This window comes from Carcharodon carcharias, chromosome 23 (genome assembly GCF_017639515.1).
Source record: "Carcharodon carcharias isolate sCarCar2 chromosome 23, sCarCar2.pri, whole genome shotgun sequence".
Taxonomy (NCBI): domain Eukaryota; kingdom Metazoa; phylum Chordata; class Chondrichthyes; order Lamniformes; family Lamnidae; genus Carcharodon; species Carcharodon carcharias.
Window position 1 is genome coordinate 6,944,454 of NC_054489.1, and position 19,398 is coordinate 6,963,851.

General features: G+C 41.7%; 1 protein-coding gene across 1 annotated transcript in view; it reads right to left on the minus strand.

The window, feature by feature from the left end:
- The window catches only part of kpnb1 (karyopherin (importin) beta 1), a 44,369-nt gene extending 25,239 nt beyond the window's left edge, over window positions 1-19,130 (minus strand). Inside the window, exons 1-4 of the mRNA XM_041173489.1 lie at window positions 18,821-19,130; window positions 18,649-18,707; window positions 7,869-8,051; window positions 1,156-1,356 (exon numbers count right to left, since the gene is read on the minus strand). Coding sequence (XP_041029423.1) covers window positions 1,156-1,356; window positions 7,869-8,051; window positions 18,649-18,707; window positions 18,821-18,875 — 498 coding nt within the window. The 5' untranslated portion in view covers window positions 18,876-19,130. The remainder of the gene's footprint in view (window positions 1-1,155; window positions 1,357-7,868; window positions 8,052-18,648; window positions 18,708-18,820) is intronic.
- Window positions 19,131-19,398: the final 268 nt, after the last annotated feature.

Genomic DNA, 19,398 nt, shown 5'->3' on the forward strand with positions numbered 1-19,398 from the left:
TTAACAGTGAGGTTGTGTCTTGGGCTACAAGAAGATATAGACGGGATGGTCAAATGGGCAGATAAGTGGCAGATGGAATTTAACCCTAAAAAGTGAGAGGTGCACTTTGGAAGGAGTAATTTGACAAGGACGGCATGGCACTAGGAAGTTCTGAGGAACAAAGGGGCCTTGGCATGTGTGTCCATAGATCTCTGAAGGCAGAGGGGCATGTTAGTGTGGTGGTGAAAAAGGCATGGGACACTTGCCTTTATCAATCGAGGAATCGATTACAAAAGCAGGGAGGTCATGTTGGAGCTATATAGAACCTTAGTGAAGCCACAGCTGGAGTGCTATGTGCAGTTCTGGTTGCCACATTATAGGGAGGATGTGATTGCACTGGAGGGGGTGCAGAGGAGATTCACCAGGATGTTGCCTAGGATGAAATATTTAAGTTATGAAGAGAGGTTGGATAGACTCGGGTTGTTTTCGTGAGAGCAGAGAAGACTGAGGGGCGACCTGATCGAGGTGTACAAGATTATGAGGGGCATGGACAGGATGGATAGGAAGCAGCTGTTCCCCTTAGATGAAGTGTCAGTCACAAGGGGGCATAAGTTCAAGGTGAGGGGCAGGAGGTTTAGGGGGGATGTGAGGAAAAACTTTTTTACCCAGAGGGTGGTGACGGACTGGAATGCACTGTCTGGGAGGGTGGTGGAGGCGGGTTGCCTCTTGAGCACTTGGCACGTCATAACATTCAAGGCTATGGGCCAAGTGCTGGTAAATGGGATTAGGTAGGTAGGTCAGGTGTTTCTCACGTGTTGGTGCAGTCTTGAAGGGCCAAAGGGCCTCTTCTGCACTGTGATTCTGTGATATTGGTAATGTTTTTAAAAGTAGCTACTTAAGTGGACGGCATCAGCTCTTTAGTGTGATCTTATATGCACATCAATGCCAACAGGCAGGGAATTAAAGCTCAAGTATGCGACATTGGGCGCATTTTCTTTTCAGATCAATATGGATTACACAACTCAGAAATATTTCCAGTGGCATGCACAATACAAAATGGAAATTGATGCTCAATGGCTGTTGCAAAATAAATGGCAATTGGTAGTACATGACAAAAGAAAGCTTAACTTCACAAGTACTGTATTTTTGGAGGATAATTTAAAATAAAATACTCACTATATCCTGGCATATATAACCAATAGCTTCCAAAGTAGCCTCTTTCATATGTTCAGTGCTATTGGGGTTTGTAACGTTTGCAACCAGGTGAGGAATGAGTTCCGGCCATTGAACAACAGGGATCTCTGCACACGCAATTCCTGCAACACACTGAGATGCAGAACTGGGCCTGTAGGTCTCTGTGCCCAGAGTTTGCAAGACCTGTGGGAGTAGTTTAGAAACTTTAAAGCAAGGTTTAGCTCTTCAAAGATAAGCAATAGTATTTGCAACAATTCCATCACAGAAATAAATCATGATCTAAAAAGAGAGAATAGGACTGGAGTGCCATAACCCCCATACTTTAATTAGGTTAGAGAAAGGCACCAGTGGGAATTGATTAATTGGTTAAAATTGGACCTAGGTAGTTATTCTAGAGAGATATTTAAAGAAAACTGGAAAGATGCAGAAAATATAGAAAACACTTATGCCAGTAAAGAAAGCAAAAACCAGAGACTACGGACACTCTTGTGCCAATACAGCTATACATTTTACTAAATGGATGATCGATTCCCCAGAGTCCCCAAAACCACCCAAAACAAACACGTTACGTAGGTCACATCTTGCACTCAGGAACTACACATTATCTTGAAGTTAGAATATGGACATTGTAAACATTGATATATGCCTCTTGAACCACTCTTCTACTAATGTAGTTTTACACAGTTCAGTATTCCTACAGCATACAAACCATAAATAGACCAGAATAGCAGAGAATATTTACTTTAGTTCCTAGTGTCTCACTTGAAACTAAAATTTAAAAATCGCACTACAGATGCTATATGTCAAAAGAAAAAATGGAATCAGAGCAAGTCAGCATCAGTAAGTGCTGAAATTAACATTTCAGACAGAGACTCTATTTGAGAAGTGAAGACCTTTTTATTTAAAACATAGGAAATACAGGAGGAAACATTATGCATTAAGTTGCAAGCAAATATATCTTTTCCAGTTGTTGGGTATTCAAGCATGGCAGGGAGGTGGGCGAGGAAACTCGGAGTGGAGAGGAGGAAAACTAGCAGTTGGAAATAGAGAAGTATTAATTGATAAGGAGGATAAATCAGAGAATAGTATCAAGATAAATAGAATACTTGTAGAGTTTGGTAGAATTAGAGTTAGCAATACTAAGTCATTAGATGGGGTCAGAATAAGGGGAAAAGTAAAGCCTAAATCAGGTTTAATGTGCATGTATGTGAATGCATGGAGTGTGGTTAACAACTAGTGAACTACAGGCACAGGTTGACAAATGGAATTATGATATTATTGCTATAACAGAGACCTAGCTCGAAGAGCAAGACTGGACATTAAATATTCCTGGTTACAAAGTGTTTAGGAGAGACAAGAAAGGAAGAAGGGCAGGGGCTGGTGGGTGAGTGGCAGCACCGATTAAAAATGGCATTACAGGAATGGCAAGAGAGGATGTTCTAGAGGGTAAAGGATGAACTTTCTCTGGCTAGAGGTATGGAACAAAAAAGGTGCACTAACACGGATTTGTGTAGTATATAGATCACCAACTAGCGGAAGGGATGCAGAGAAACAAATTTGAAAAGAAATTACAGAGAGATAATTATCCAAATACAGACTGCGATAGGAATAGTGCAAAGGGACAAGAATGGCAAGAGTTCCTGGAAGGTGTTCAAGATAATTTTATGCAGCAGTTATGTTTCTGGTCCAACAAGTGGGCATGCACTCTTGGACCTGGGTCTGGGGAATCAGTTGGCAAAAATGGATCAAATATCAGTGGGAAAGCATTTAGGGGATAATGACCATTGTATCATAAGTTTAGGTTGGCCTTGGAAAAGAACAAGGAACAATCCAAAGCAAGGATAATTAATTGGGGGAAGCCAACTTCAATGGGATAAGGGCTTCACTGGCTAGGCTAGCATTTATTGCCCATCCCTAGCTGTCCTTAAGGTGGTGGCGAACTGCTTTCTTGAACCGCTGCAGTCCATGTGGTGTAGGTACGCCCACAGTGCTGTTAGGAAGCGAGTTCCAAGATTTGACCCAGCGACAGTGAAGGAACAGCGATATATTTCCATGTCAGGATAGTGAGTGACTTGGAGTGGAACTTCCAGGTGATGGTGTTCCCATCTATCTGCTGCCTTTGTCCTTCTAGATGGTATTGGTTGTGGGTTTGGAAGATATCATCTAAGGAGCCTTGGTGAAGTCCTGCAGTGCATCTATTAAATGTACACACTACTGCTATTGTGTGTCAGTGGTGGAGAGAGTGAATGTTTGTGGATGTGGTGCCAATCAAGCGGGCTGCTTTGTCCTGGACAGTGTCAAGCTTCGCGAGTGTTTTGGGAGCTGCACTCATTCCTGACTTCTGTCTTGTAGATGGTGGACAGGCTTTGGGGATTCAGGTGGTGAGTTATTTGTCGCAGGATTCTTAGTCTCTGACCTGCTCTTGTAGCCACAGTATTTATATGGCTAGCCTAGTTCAGTTTCCGGTCAATGGTAACCCCCTCCAGGATGTTGATAGTGGGTGATTCAGTGATGGTAATGCCATCGAAGGTAAAGGGGCAATGGTTATAGATTCTCTCTTGTTGGAGATGGTCATTGCCTGGCACTTGTGTGGCATGAATGTTAATTACCACTTGTCAGCCCAGTCCTCGATGTTGTTCAGGTCTTGCTGCATTTGGATGTGGACTGCTTCAGTATCTGAGGAGTCGCGAATGGTGCTGAACATTGTACAATCATCAGCAAACATCCCCAATTCTGCCCTAATGAGGGAAGGAAGGTCATTGATGAAGCAGCTGAAGATGATTGGGCCTAGGACACTACCCTGAGGAACTCCTGCAGTGATGTCCTGGGGCTGAGATGACTGACCTCCAACAACCACAACCACCTTCCTTTGTGCTAGGTATGACTCCAACCACTGGAGAAATTTCCCTGATTCCCACTGACTCCAGTTTTGCTAGGTCTCTGATGCCACACTCGGTCAAATACTGCCTTGATTCCAAGGGCAGTCACTCTCACCTCACATCGGGAGTTGAGCTCTTTTGTTCATGTTTGAATCAAGATCACAAAGAAGTCAGGAGCTGAGTGGCCCTGTCAGAACCCAAACTGGGCATCAGTGAGCAGGTTATTGCTAAGCAACTGCTGCTTGATAGCACTGTTGATGAGCCCTTTCATTACTTTGATGATTGAGAGTAGACTGATGGGGCGGTAAGTGGCCGGGTCGGGTTTGTCCTGCTTTTTGTGTACAAGACATACCAGGGCAATTTACTACATAGCCCGGTAAATGCCAGTGTTGTAGCTTAGCTAGGGGCATGGTAAGCTCTGGAGCACAAGTCTTCAGTACTATTGCCAGAATATTGTCAGGTCCCATAGCCTTTGCACTATCCAGTGCCCTCAGCTATTTCTTGACATCACGTGGAGTGAATCGAATTAGCTGAAGACTGGCATCCATGATGCTGGGAACCTCTGGAGGTGGCCAAGATGGATCATCCACTCGGCACTTCTGACTGAAGACTGCAGCAAATGCATTAGCCTTATCCTTTGCACTGATCTGCTGGGCTCCCCCATCATTAAGGATTGGGATATTTGTGAAGCGTCCTCCCCTAGTGAGTTGTTTAATTGTCCATCACCATTATATTGGCAGGAAAGGTGTTGGGTGGCAATGGGCCACCTTCAAAGAAAAAGATTGCAGGCAATGTCAAGGTATATTCCCTTGAAGGGGAAAGATAGGACAAATAAATTCAGAGCACCCTGGATGACAGGGAAGTGCGCATATGACAGATGTCTCAGGTAGACAATACAATGCAGAGTCAGGCTGAATGTAGAAGGGCCAGAGGGACTCTAATAAGGAAAGCAAAGAGAGAGCATGAAAGGAGACTGACAGCTAACATAAAAGGGAATCCCAAGATCTTCTAGAAGCATATAAATAATAAAAGGGTTGTAAAAGAAAGTAGGGCCGATTAGGGATACAAAATGGGACTTGCATTTGGAGGTAGAAGAAATAGTGGAGGTATTAAAAAAAAAAAGAGTACTTTGCTTCTGTCTTCACAAAGGAAGAAAACGATGCCGAGACAGAGGTAGGTAACTGGTACGCTAGAATTTACAATCAAGGAGGTGATGGTGTCAGAAAGGCTATCTTTACTTAAAATTGATAAGGTGCCAGGATCAGGTGGGATGCATCCAAGGGTACTGAGGGAAGTGAGTGTGGAAATTGCAGAGGCATGAGTGACAATCTTCCAGTCCTCCTTAGACTCTACAGAGGACTGAAGAATTGCAAATGTTACACCCTTGCTCAAAAAGGGGTACAAGGGTAAAGCCAGCAACTACAGACCAGTCAGATTGACTTCAGTGTGAGATAATTAAGGAAAGCCAACATGAATTCATTAAGGGAAAACCATGTTTAATTAACTTGGGAGTTTTTTGAGGAGATGACAGAGAGAAGGTTGATAAGGGCAATGCCGTTGATGTGGTGTATATGGATTTTCAAAAGGCATTTGATACAGTGCCACACAAGACTTGAGAAAAATTCTAGGTCATGGAATAAAAGGCAAAGTAGGCACTTGGATATGAAATTGGCTGAGTGACAGGAAATAAAGGAGTGATAAATGGTTGTTTTTCAGATTGGAGGTTTTTAGTGGAGTTCCCCCAGGGTCAGTGTTGGAACCCTTGCTCTTCCTGATGGACATCAATGACCTAGACTGGGGTGTTCAGGGCATGATTTCAAAATTTGCAGATGATACGAAGATTGAAAAACGTTGTTGACTGTGATGAGGATAGACTTGAACTTCTAAAGGGCATAGACGTGATGGTGGAGTGGACAGACAACGACAGATGAAGTTTAATGCAGAGAAGTGCAAGTTGATTCATTTTGGCAGGAAGAATATGGAGACACAGTATAAAGGGAGAAACCCAAAAGAAGGTGCAGCAATACAGAGGCCTCAGTTTATATGTTCATAAGTCATTGAAGATGGCAGGGCATGTTGAGAGAGCAGTTAATAAAGCATATAGTATCTTAGGCTTTATAATAGGGGCACTGGGTACAAGAGTAAGGAGGTCATGTTGAACTTGTGTAAGACACTAGTTAGGCCTCATGTGGAGTACTGCGTCCAGTTCTGTGGGCTATACTTGAAGGATGTGAAGGCATTGGAGAGTACAGAGGAGATACACAAGAATGATTGCAGAAATAAAGAACTGCAGCTATCAGGATCGCTTGGAGAGGTTGGGACTGCTTTCCTTGGAGAAAATAAGGCTGAGAGGAGACTTGGAGGTAATCAAGATCCAGAGGAGTATAGACAAAGTACATAGTGAGAAACTGGTTCCACTCAAGAGAGCACTAAGAACGAGGAAGCACTGATTCAAAATAATTGACAAAAGGAGTAAAAGTGATGTGAGGAAAAACGTTTTCAACCAGAGGGTGAACTTCTTGAGGGGGTGGTGGAAGCAGGTTCGATTGAGATATTCAAAAGGGGATTGGATTGCTATCTGAAAAGAGAGAATGTGCAACATTATGGGAGTAAGGCAGAGGGGTGGAACTAGGTAGAATGTTCTTTCAGAGAGCCAGTGCAGACGTGATGGGCTGAATGGCCTCCTTGTGCACTTAAAGATCCTGTGCATTCTATTGCGACTTTTCATTGGTACTGAGCCAGTGCATGCGTAAAATAAAACAACGCTTAAGATGGCATTAAACAGACATGTTCTAAAATACAAAAATAACAGATTTGTATAATGGACGTTCCATTGTTGCAATCATGTCTGAAAAATGCTTATATGGAAAACTCACTGGAAGAATTTATTTATCTTACATTATCAGTATGTTAACACTGCCAGCTCCATAATATATTACATGAACATATCCAAATACTCCTGAACTGTATTAATAAAAATCTCAGCCACAACACTAGGTCTTGGAAGTGAAATGATCAAAAAAGAAGTTTAATTAAATTGCAAGATAATTGCAAACATGAATACACATGCTGGACCTCAATTGTGTCCAGATAATTATATCTGCATTAATACTTTCCTTGAAAAACAGTTTTTGCTTCAAAACACCTTATGCTCTACCAAATCCATGTTATAAAGCAACAGTACCTACAAGAATAATACAATGTATGTGCAAACATCCCAAATACCTACTTAGAGCTAGATAATTTAATTATGTCACTCAAGGTAATTAAGTTTTACATATATATATATTTTATAAATGAACTTCAGTTTGACTTGTTCGACCTCTAATTACCAACAGATTTATTTAAAGTCAGTGCCAAACCAGCATATTTTCCCAGCTGAATTACCAGATCAATGAATTACAGATCAGTCTACTAGGACCTGGAGACCGGCCAAACATTTTGGAAATCAGAATTTTTAAAAAAGTTTCTGAATAAACAAATCTGCGCTAGAAATATTTCTTGAACAATTAGTCATGCATGCAAAACTGCACACTCGTTTGGACAAAGAGGTTAACTATTTCGTCATCCACTGAAAAATTACAGATCTTACCCAATGACAAACTGTTGTTATCCAAAAGAACACTATTCACTCCATGTTAAAAATAACAAAGTCTAAAATGTGAAAGGCCGCATTCCTTTTCCTCTACCAGTTAGATTTTTACGTTGGCAAGTCCAAAATTGTTTGAAAGACATAAAACCTCCTCATTCTCCCAAGAAATAAACAAAATTCAATATTAAAATTATTATAAAAGGTTACCAGTCTTCACAACTTACAAAGGTTTTTATTTCTCGACGAGCGTTGGTGTCAATTGCCAGCCACCTTTGCTGATATTGTGTCTTGACATCAAGGTCCTTGGACGTCAGGGAATTTTTGATTTGTAGACCAGCTGCAATTCGGGCAACTTGACTGTTTCCTGGATTTGCTAGTACTTTTGAGAGTTCCACCAAGAAAGTAGGCTATATTGAATGAGAGAATTGTGGAAAAAAGTTACTTTAGTTGTACAATTCCCATTATTATTGATCATGTATTTTTAGTTTAAATTTTAAAATTCATTTGAACAAGAGCCCTGGATGTTATGATATTCTGTATTGTATAATTGATACAGTGGAAAACAAAAGTTAAAAAGGATTTACAATATTTTTGCATCAAGTAAAAACCATCAACCAGCTATCCACAGGATGACTGACAAACCTTTAGAACCTCAGTGGTTAGGGTTAGATGACAATGAATCTCAACACTAATTCTCAGTGCCAGAAGGCATTAACCAATCCACATTGAAGCCTCCATTTAACAAAACTCAGATGAAGTCGTGAGCAGAAGCTGTAGCTACTTTTCATTCAGAAAGTCATGCCCAAGTAGTGTTTGGCACCTTGCCATAGGTGGGTACTGATAGAAGGCTGTGCAACAGAGGATCCACAATAGAAGCATGAAGGGAATAAGTTACAGGAGAAGAAAAAATAGGGACAATCTGTCTTAAAAGTTCACAGGCTATTTAAAAAAAAACACCTTCAATGCTACACTGGAGAGTCATCTTAACTGAAGTGCTCAAGTCCTAGAGTGCTGCTTGAATCCACAATCTTCTGATCCAGAGGCAAGAGCACTGACAGCTAATTGAACATTACACTTGTGTCAGAGAAGTACAGCAGCAATTAGCCAAAGGATTTAAAAGGAACTTGTTCCATCCACAGCATCTTGGGATTCCATATCCAAACATCAGTCATTCGAAAGTGGAAATGCAACAGCAGGTACTGCCAAACAGACAAGTGAAAAACTGGGAAGTTACTGCAAGAGATACCAAGAAAGGGCATTAAAGTAAACAAGAATTTATAATGCATTAAATGTGATAAAACATCCCAAGGCACTTCACAGGAATGCGAGCAAAGTTTTGACAGTCACATAAGGTGACATTAGGGCAAATAAACATGTAGGTTTTGAAGAGCAACTTAAAGGAGAAAAGTATAGAGGGGTGGAGATGTTAGGGAAGGAATTCCAGAGCTTTGGGCCAATGCAGCTGAAGGCACAGTCACCAATGGTGGAACAATTAAAATCGGGGATGCACAAGAGGACAGAATTGGAGCAACACACACACCTTGGTGGGCTGTGGGGTAGGAACAGATTACAGGGATAGGGAGGGCAAGGCCTAGGAGCAATTTGAAAAAGGGTAAAAATTTCAAAATTGGGACATTGCTTAAATAAGAGCCCATGTAGGTCAGCATGCACTGGGGTGATAGCTGAACAGTTTGTTGGGAGTTAGGTCACGGGCAGCAGAGTTTTGGATAACCTCATATTTACAGTGTAGGATGTGGGAGACCAGTTTGGAGCACATTAGAAAACTCAGTTTAGAGATAGCAAAGAGATGGCTGAGGGTTTCAGCAGCAGAAAAGCTGATGAGTTAGGGACAGAGTCAGGCAATGCTATGATGTTAAGTGATATGAAATCAGAAGTTTAGCTCAAGGTCAAGTATGTCAGCCTCAGACAGTTGCCGGGAGTGGGGGGAGGCTGGGTTGGTGGCTAGGGAACGGAGGCTTTTTTTGTTAGACAATAGAAACAGGCTCAAGACAATTAATGCATTTCTGAGAAGCAAAGCAATGGATAGGTATGGAAATGGGAGTAAAAGTGGCATTTATCTGAACATCACTGCTCAAGCACAAGGCAGGACAGCATGTGTTGTCAGACTAAAGGGAGAAGGTCCTCAACTGCCACCAACTGGATTATTTACCAGGAGTCAGTGAACAGCTACCAGGAGTGAGAATAATTGCCGGTTTCAAATTCCCTAAGGACATTGGAGCCAGTAGTCACAGACCAACTACTACCTAGCTGAAATTCCTCAAATCAGTTTGGACTAGTGAGCTTTCTGGTTTGTATGGTTCAGTTCCACACTAGGTGTTCACCCAATGACACGCTGATCAGATCTACTTCATTGTTGACTTCTTCCCAGCCTTTTCAGTTTCCAAAAAAGTGCTAAGCACTGCAATTAAAAACTGCCATAGCATGAAGTATTTATTTTAAATCACTAGGAAACTGCTATTCTCTTAAACACTGTGCAGACACCCACAGGCAATGTGTTATGAGAAAAACAAAGTCAACTATATTACTGGAATGGCATGAACTACTCATATTTCAGTTCAATGCCAAACCAAAATATTCTGCGTACTGTAGAAAAGCCTTATAAACTAGTGCATCTCCTGACTCTTCTAACCTTGAGCTATGCATCCTCCATGGGAACAATCTGAGACACATACAGCTTTAATGGCACATAATTTTCTTTCAAAAACAGTTATTCTCACCATCCATAGTTAGCAGGCCTCCCTAGGAAGAGCTGATTAGGAGAGACTGAATGTTTACAATTAAATATCCTTTCCTTGGAAAGCTGCAGGTACCATTCAGTACTGCAATACACTGCACATTGACTGCTGTGGAACATTCAGAAAAAAAACTCAATTTAAATAAAAATGTGCCAACATTAAAAAATTGCACTTTGATAATCTTTTGAATATTTGTGTGATATATTCACATGATAATTGGAACAAGCAAAAATACCACATGAGCTCACTATAACTAACTGTAAAGGTATACCTTCTGATCCCGCTATCAAAAAGGGATTGCAGAGGCAGCACACACTGGTTGGATAAGCATTATGTTGCATACTTAGGCACTAGAAGAATTAAACAAAGTTCAACTATCTTAACTTCATTAATTTGCTCACTTCGTGACATCAGAAAGTGCCGATTTATATCAATATCTTGCCAATACTACTGGATTTTAAATTTGCAAGGAACTGCACAAATCTTAAAAAGGAAAATAAACTCTTCAGAAAGGTTAATATTTGTTTAAAATAAAGTTATCCACTTATTGCCACCACTCATTGCTATAATTTATAACTTCTAAGAAGCTTGAAATATTTTTTGTACAATTCTCAACGCCATGAGATTCTGTCCCAGTGGTCAGGCAGTAAAACTACACATTCATGTTGTAGTTGGGAAGTTCTACAGGGATTCAGCTTTTCTAGGCTACCTCCTGCAATGTGAAAGCACAAGCACAAATATCAATGAGTCAAAGATAGTTGTAAATGTGCTCCCTCCAATCAGAAAGCAGAGGCAAACTAAATCATGCATTGTCCATATCATCAATGGCAATTAGTTCTAATCAAGAGTAGCCATTCATTGCATATAATGAAAACCTGGGACAGCTAAGTGACAGTTCAGAGGAATCATATTCAGCTCCCAAAACATTCTGATATCAGTAAGCTATCCATGACAGGGAAGACAGGGGATCAAAAAAGCAAAGTCTTGTGGATGCTGGAAATCTGAAATAAAAACAGAAATTGCTGGAAACACCCAACAAGTCCAGAAGCATCCGTAGAGAGAGAAACTGAGCCAACCTTTGAGGTTGGGACCTTTCATCAGATCAGGACTTCTGCTGTGACGAGTTGGAGAATAGAAGGTGAGGTCAGGTCACTATTAGTTCCTGGTTAGTAGGAAAACTAGAACATGGAGATTATTTTAAAAATTGTCATCTCGGAGTACTGGAGAATGACTACAGATAAAGCTAGCCACGCCACCCTCAAAATCACACTGGATAGCAAAAACACTGATCCTGTCTGGCTGCAAGATGTGCTACAAAACCCCAGTTACATCAAAATTTCACAATGAATGTCCCCATCTATTCACCCCCACCTCAGAAAACTCAAATTTCAGGTAACAAATTGCACTATAAATTACCAGATGTGGTATAAGAACCAGTAAGTTATCTAAACGTATAGGAATATGCTTCAGGAAAACTGCTAATATCAAAGTATGCACTGAATTAAAGTGCCGTGTAACAATATTAGATGGTTATATACATGATAGTTCATAGCTGTTGAATGCCCAACGCCATATTTGAGAGCTGCAAAACCATCTCTAAGCTTATGATAAATACAGAAAATACTGGTAAAACTCAGGAGGTCTGGGAACATCTGAGGAGAGAGAAACAGAGTTAACATTTCAGGTTGATGACCTTTCACCAGGAAAGGTTAAAGACGTAATAGGTTTAAAGAAAGTGAAAGTGGGAGGAGGGTGAGGACAACAACAAAAAAGAAAATCTATGAAGGGGAGGGGGGGGGGGGGGGGGGTGGAGGCAGGAGATTAAATGACAAAATGGTCTGTGATGCAAGGCCAGGAGTGCTAATGGGCTAAGTAAACAAACGAAAGATACATCTAGAGAAGGTGTGAATGGCACAAATAATCAACTGCTTCCAACAGAAAAGCACTCAAAACTTCTTTCTGAAAAAAGGGTACAAAAGCTGGTCAGATAGGAATAAACTTGTAACATGCAAACAGTAGCTAAATCTGAAAGGTGCTTGAAAGCTGATCGCAAATAATTCAGGATAAATTGAGTGGATAACCCATCTCGGCGGCCTGCTTCGGAGATGCCCAACATTACAGATGCCAGTCTTCAAACAATTTGATTCACTCCACTTGATATCAAGAAATGACTGAAGGCACTGGATACTGAAAAGGCCATGGACCCTGACAATGTTTCAGCAATCGTACTGAAGATTTGTGCTCCAGGACTTGCCACACCCCTAACCAAGCTGTTCCAGTACAGCTACAATACTGGTATCTACCCAGTAACGTGGAAAATTGCCCAGGTATATCCGGTACACAAAAAGCTGGTCAGTTACTACCCCATCAGTATCCTCATGGGCAAAAAAACTGAACTCCAGAGGTGAGGAGAGCATGACAGCCCTTGACATCATGGCAGCATTTGACCAAATGTGGCATCAAGGAGCCCTAGCAAAACTGAAGTCAATAGCAATTGGGGAAAATTCTCCGCTGGTTGGAGTCATGCCTAGCACAAAGGAAGATAGTTGTGGTTGTTTGAGGTTGGTCATCTCAGCTCCAGGACATCACTGCAGAGGAGTTCCTTGGAGTAGTGTCCTAGGTCCAACCATCCTCGGTTGCTTCATCAATGACCTTCCTTCCATCATAAGGTCAGAAGTGGGGGTGTTTGCTGATGATTGCACAAGATTCAGCACCATTATGACTCCTCAGATCCATGTCCAAATACAGCAGGATCTGGACAATTTCCAAGCTTGGGCTGACAAGCAGCAAGTAACAGTCACGCCACACAAGTGCCAGGCAATGACCATCTCCAACAAGAGAGAATCTAACCATTGCCCCTTGACATTCAATGGCATTACAATTACTGAATACCCAACTATCAACAGCCTGGGGGTTACCAATGACCAGGAACTGAACTGGATTAGCCATATAAATACTGTGGCTATAAGAGCAGGTCAGGGGCTAGGAATCCTGCAGAGAATAACTCACGTTCTGACTCCTCAAAACCTGTCCAAGTTAGGAATGTGATGGAATACTCCCCACTTGCCTAGATGAATGCAGCCCCAACAACACTCAAGAAACTTGACACAAACTAGGACAAAGCAGCTCACTTAATGTTCAGCCCACCCACAAACATTCACTCCTTTCACCACCAACAGCAGCAGTGTGTACCATCTACAAGATGCAGGAACTCACCAAGGCTCCTTAGACAGCACCAAACCCAGGACCCTTACCATCTAGAAGGACAAGGGCAGCAGACACATGGGAACATCATTACCTGAAAAGCTCCCCTCCAAGCCACTAACTATCCTGACTTGGAAATATATTGCCGTTCCTTCACTGTCACTGGGTCAAGATCCTGGAACTCCCTCCCTAATAGCAGTGGGTGTACCCACACCACATGGCCTACAGTGGTTCAAAAAGGGAGCTCACCACCACCTTCCCAAGGGCAATTAGGATCGGTAATAAATGCTAGTCTAGCCAGTGATGCCCACATCCCATCACTGAATAATAAGAAAATCTAAAATTAAGATAATTCATCCTATATGATTTTACTTACACAGTATCAATGACAACTTTGATATCAAGGGTGCCATTTTATATGCAGAAACTGAACTGTGCAACAAATGTGCATTCAGGAAAAATGTTGAGTTTTGGAGAAATTCAAATGAAATTGAGGAATCGAGTTCTCCATAAAGAGACAGCCAACTTATATTTGAAAGCCTGAGATGCAGCAGGTATTTGCACTACTGGTGAAGGAAATATTTTTATCCATAGACCAGTTTCCTATTTGGAATTTTAGTCTTACCTGTATCTACAGTTCAAACTATTTCTGACGATAGAAAGAAGAGCCTTAGCCACAACTAAATTATTTTTGCTTCCATGGCATCCGATCAAATCAATAGCATATTTATGGTACACTAAACTCTTATGACATTCATGCGCCCCTGGTCAGAGTAGAGATCTCACTTAAAGGAAGTACAATGTCTAGTTTTTCTGAACCAAATTTCCACAATTCAATCAAACACTTAACTTGAGTATCTTTTCAGGTGGATATTTTCAATTTGCTAAATTACAAATTTTCCTAGTTAAGTGTTTGCCAAACACCCATGAAAACAAGATGCCAAGTTTGAATCCAAGGCCATGTTAAATCAGTTGACTGCAGAGGAGGAGAGATCAGCCACAGCCCTACTGCCAATTGCTATCCAGTGAGACATGCTGAAAAATAATTCAGGGTAGGGCCTCTGTACAGGATGTAGGCTCATACTTGGATGAAGCACTGGAAATGAACCTGCAGAACCACATTAGAGTCTTCCAATGACTAAGAAACAGTACAAATACATTTGCAGCACATAAAATATACAGCAGTTAAAAAATAACTACCCGGGTGGTTACGTGAATTGTGCAACCACTCTGGATTTTAAAAAGATTGAATATACTCACCTTCAATCTTCTCCCCACCACTCTAGAAATCAGTTTCCTGTTGGGAGTCCTAGATACATTACCCTTTCCAAATGATCATTTTAGTGTGTGCTTCAACATTGACAAGTTAGTTGACCAATTATAGCCAAACCCAAACCTGTCCTCACGATGTAACAATTCCAACCCCAGCAGCCTCTAACTTTCCATTCATCTTTTCCTCCCTCATCAAGTGTGCACTACTGGGATTGCTCCCTACAAAATAAGCAATCTCAGATTCTTCAGGGTTGTTAGAGGCCAACTGACATTTTGTTTAACAATGCACTAGCAGCCAGACTGATCTACCACCTTGTTTCACTAACTTGGAACATATCAGAGAAGATTACACTAACTTTTCAGCTCCAACTGGAGAAATTTTTTGGGGTCTGTTTCACTCCTAGATCACCAGCACTGTTCACATTCAATCCTCGTTGGTCAGAATAGACTTGCCACATCTTTGATTGAGGAACTGGCTATAGAGAAGGCTGGCTCCCCCAGAGCAGAGTTGGGCAAACACTGGACTTGTGTCTGTCTCCACAAAACATAAAAGGCTACATTTCCTCCTTAAAAAAAATCCAATTTTCCCCCACTGTTTCTAAAAGGTGCCATTACTTGGAGTACAGTTGCACAGATGATTGCAACTCATGTTGGTATCATGGAGGCAGAGTTGTGCAGGACTCAAAGCTGAGCAGGGATCTCTCAATCCAACAGCCAAAATTTCCAGTAGGATCACAGAATATTGGTCAAGAGTGGGAATTCTGGCAAGGGGCACATCTACCACCACCTTAACTGAGATAATTTAACTCAATACAAAACAAGAATAAAACTTGAGTCCTTCCTTGACAAAAGGGCTGAGCTACAAGCCACTAAACAATGCAGCAGAATTGGAACACCTCCCTTTTCAACCTCACTACACAGCTTCAAGAATGGCATGAACCAGACAATATATAATAAATCCTGATTGACAAAAGGCATTACAACAGGCTGGCTAGAATGAAGAGGACTGAGAGCCAAAACAAATGATAAAGAATCAACTCAAATATTCCCAATTCCAGTTTCATTGCTGGAATCAACCTTTTAATATTTCCCTACCAACACTAAACTATTAAAATATTTGAACTTAAGGTATAATTATAATAAATTTAGACATACAAGATAACATTTTAACCGGACACAGGCTTTTCACCTGATTCCTCTAAGCTGGAGTGGGTTTCATGGTGAATTAAGTTGGAGGCAGGGTGACTAATCTGCATGGAGCCACAGAAACAAACAGTTCCAATAGTCCCTAGCCAGCAATCCAAGTTTACAAGGATGGCTGGAATTGAATTTAGGCACATTGCTCAAAAGACAATAGACTTTGGGGGAAAGGAGCAAGGTGGTGAGTAAAGCATTAAAAAAAAAATGCACATTTGAAAGTGCAGGTCACGTTGGGTGAAAGATGGGACATTAAATCGAAATCTGACAATAGCTTAGAGGAAGCTTTGCTCTGCAGATGCCATACCTGACCTAGGAGCATCTGCTACTGACAGCAAGTGACAAGATTTGACAGAATTCTATTCCCAGCATCCAATAAAATTTATTCTCACCACTCCCCCCCCACTTCCTCAACAATGAAAATTCAACACCAAATCAGGTTACCCAGTTGCTTCCCCCACACCCACCAACCTTTCCTCTTCCAGTAGCTATTCTCTGTAGGATTTCAATTTAATGCCCCATCTTCCACCCAACATGGCCTGCACTTTCAAAGGTGCATTTTTTTAAAAAAAGTGCTTTACTCACCTTCTTTCTCCTTTCTCCCAAAGTCCAGTTTTCATCGACCAAAAAAAGTAACTAATTGATCAACACAGAATCTGTAGCATGTGGTCCAATTGAATTTGTTGTTGCAACAACTTAGTCTTAGATGCATTTTAATACAGAAAACACATTATAGGCTCAGCCATCTCGAAAATCAGCACCTAGCAGGAAACTTTGAGTATAGCACTGAGGGGTCAAGGTCAATAGTGCATGTGTGTTACTTGTTAACATGTTAATGCATATATATGTTTAGCAAGATATAAAAGATTAAAATAAAAAATCTGATAAACAAACCCAGAAATTCTATTGAGAAAGTTAAGGCTTCTCAATTACCCAAGCACTCATTAGCAAACTGTCAAATACCACACACTTTCAAGAAAGAATTCAGAAAGAATATTACCTACAATATGAAGCACCCTGGATAAACTAACTTCGTGAAAAATAATGAAAGTCTTCAATGCACTTCACAAAAATAAATATACTTTTATGAGTGATGCATTTAGATATGAAATTGAAATGATTTCTAACATTAAAATGCAGCACAGTTCAAATTTCGCTTGACCACAAAGCAATTTTCAAGTTATTAAAATAACCCAATTTCCACATTATTCAAATAACTTTTTGCAAATTAAAATATAAACCAGAAGTCACATTAAATTACCAATTAAATGGAAGACGGCAGCAACCGTAGACAGGATGCAACAGAAACTATCCCATAAATAAAACGCTCAAACAAGCTAAAAAAAAACTCATGGACCCTGCTGTTACCATAAAATGGTGTATTCAGATTTTAAAATCCTAAAAGGGTCTCTTGGCCAGATATTCCATGAAGTGCAAGAGATTCAGATGCATTTGTACAATTTAAGGTGCAGCAACACACTGTAGTTAAGAGAGGAGGCTGAGGGAAGATTTAACTGAACTGTATTGAGGGGCCTAGGTAGAGTGGAAAGGAAGGATCTATTTCTGTTTTTCAATAATCAAGGGATAGATTTAAAGTAATTGACAAAAGAATTAGAGGGAAGTTGAGGAGAAACTTTCATCACCAGGAGGGGTGGGGTCTGGAACTCACTGGCTGAAAAGGTGGTAGAGACAGACACACTGCATTTAAAGAAATACACATGGAGTGTCATAACCTCCAGGGTTACAGGCCAAGAATGGGATTAGGGCGAGTGGCTATTTTTCATCAGCACCTAGCTCGATGGGCTGAGTGGCCTCTTTGTGTTCTAAATTTGTTTTAAAAGGTTATAAATTGATTAACTTTCATAAATAAAGAAGAAATGGAAGCCACCCCCACAAAACGTTTACTGTATGTAACTAATCCTCTAGTATATTGTATATAAAGTCTTAATCCTGATGCCAAGCACCAAATTGTACAGATCATGGGCAATATTAAGAGTGAAATAATATATTGTTCTAAGATGCAGAGATGTGAAGTTGTGTTTTAATGGAAAGCTCCGCTCCATCGCCAGGCACTGCAGTCAGTGGGGAGGCTGCCCTCTCTCACCCACAGGGAAACCAGGCTGAGCCGGCAACATGCGCTCAGGCCTCGGCTCCCAGCTTCCCTTCCCGTCAACCTAACTTGCGCAGAACGGAAACCCAGCCCCTTCGGCACGCACTCATTGGCTGCCGCCGGCTGACCCTCCGACAAGCCCCAGGCTCCCATTGGCTGCCAGGACCTGTCAATCAGGGCAACACATCCGGCCAGCAGTTTGGGTTGCATTTTTCACTCTAGTTTCCTCCCCCCCCCACCCCCACCCACCAAAGAAAGAAAAAGATGGGGGACGGGGGGGGGGGGGGGTGTGGAATGTAATTTTTCTCAATGAAGACTCCGGTTTCCCTCCCTTTTATAGAAATAAAGATAATAAAACCCATTTCCCTCGCCCCCCACACGCATTAAAAAAAAACCGCAGATTAGGTCAAATAATCGCCCCCCCATCCATTCAAAAAAAAATTTAAAACGGAATCTAATACTGACCAAATTCTCAACAGCCGCCTGTTCCAGAAACTTCTGCGCTGCCTCCAGCTCATTGCGATCTGAGGAGGGGGGGGGGGGGGGGGGGGGGAGAAAAAAAAACAATGTTTAAAATAACATGGGAGGCGGAGAAAAACGTGGAAAAAGAGACAATTTTCCCCCTTCAGCCCCTTACCTGGAGAGACGGTTTTCTCTAAAATTGTGATAAGCTCCATGTTAACGAATCTCATGTGGGAAACAACGAGGATTTTTCTCAAGCAGAAACGGCCATAAATGGTTCTGGGTCACTCAGATTCTGATTTTTAATAGATAAACTGTGCGGTTTTATTGTTGATATTGGTTTAGATGTGTTTTATTTTATTGGTGTTTTTTCTCTCTCTCTCTCTCTCTCTATCTATCGCTTACTCCTCCACAGAGCCGGAGCTTCCCTCACGCCTTCTCCCGGCTCCGCAGCTGCGCAAAAGCCGAGTCCCGCCGGCGGCGGAGCGATATACCGGCCGCGCGCGCCGCTCCCCTCCCCCACACTCCCCCTCCCCCCGCAAACCGCCGCCGCCGCCACCAATCTAACGCGCCGTGCCATTGGCCGACAGGCGCCCCGCGCGTCACACGCTCAACCGCCGTCCCCGCCTGACGCGTCGTCCGATTGGTCGATCCACCATCTTTTTCGCCGCCCTAACCCCGCCGCTCATCTAAAATGTCCGCTGATTGGTGGATCGCGCCAGCCATTGCCGGCGCGCATCACATGCTGTCAAC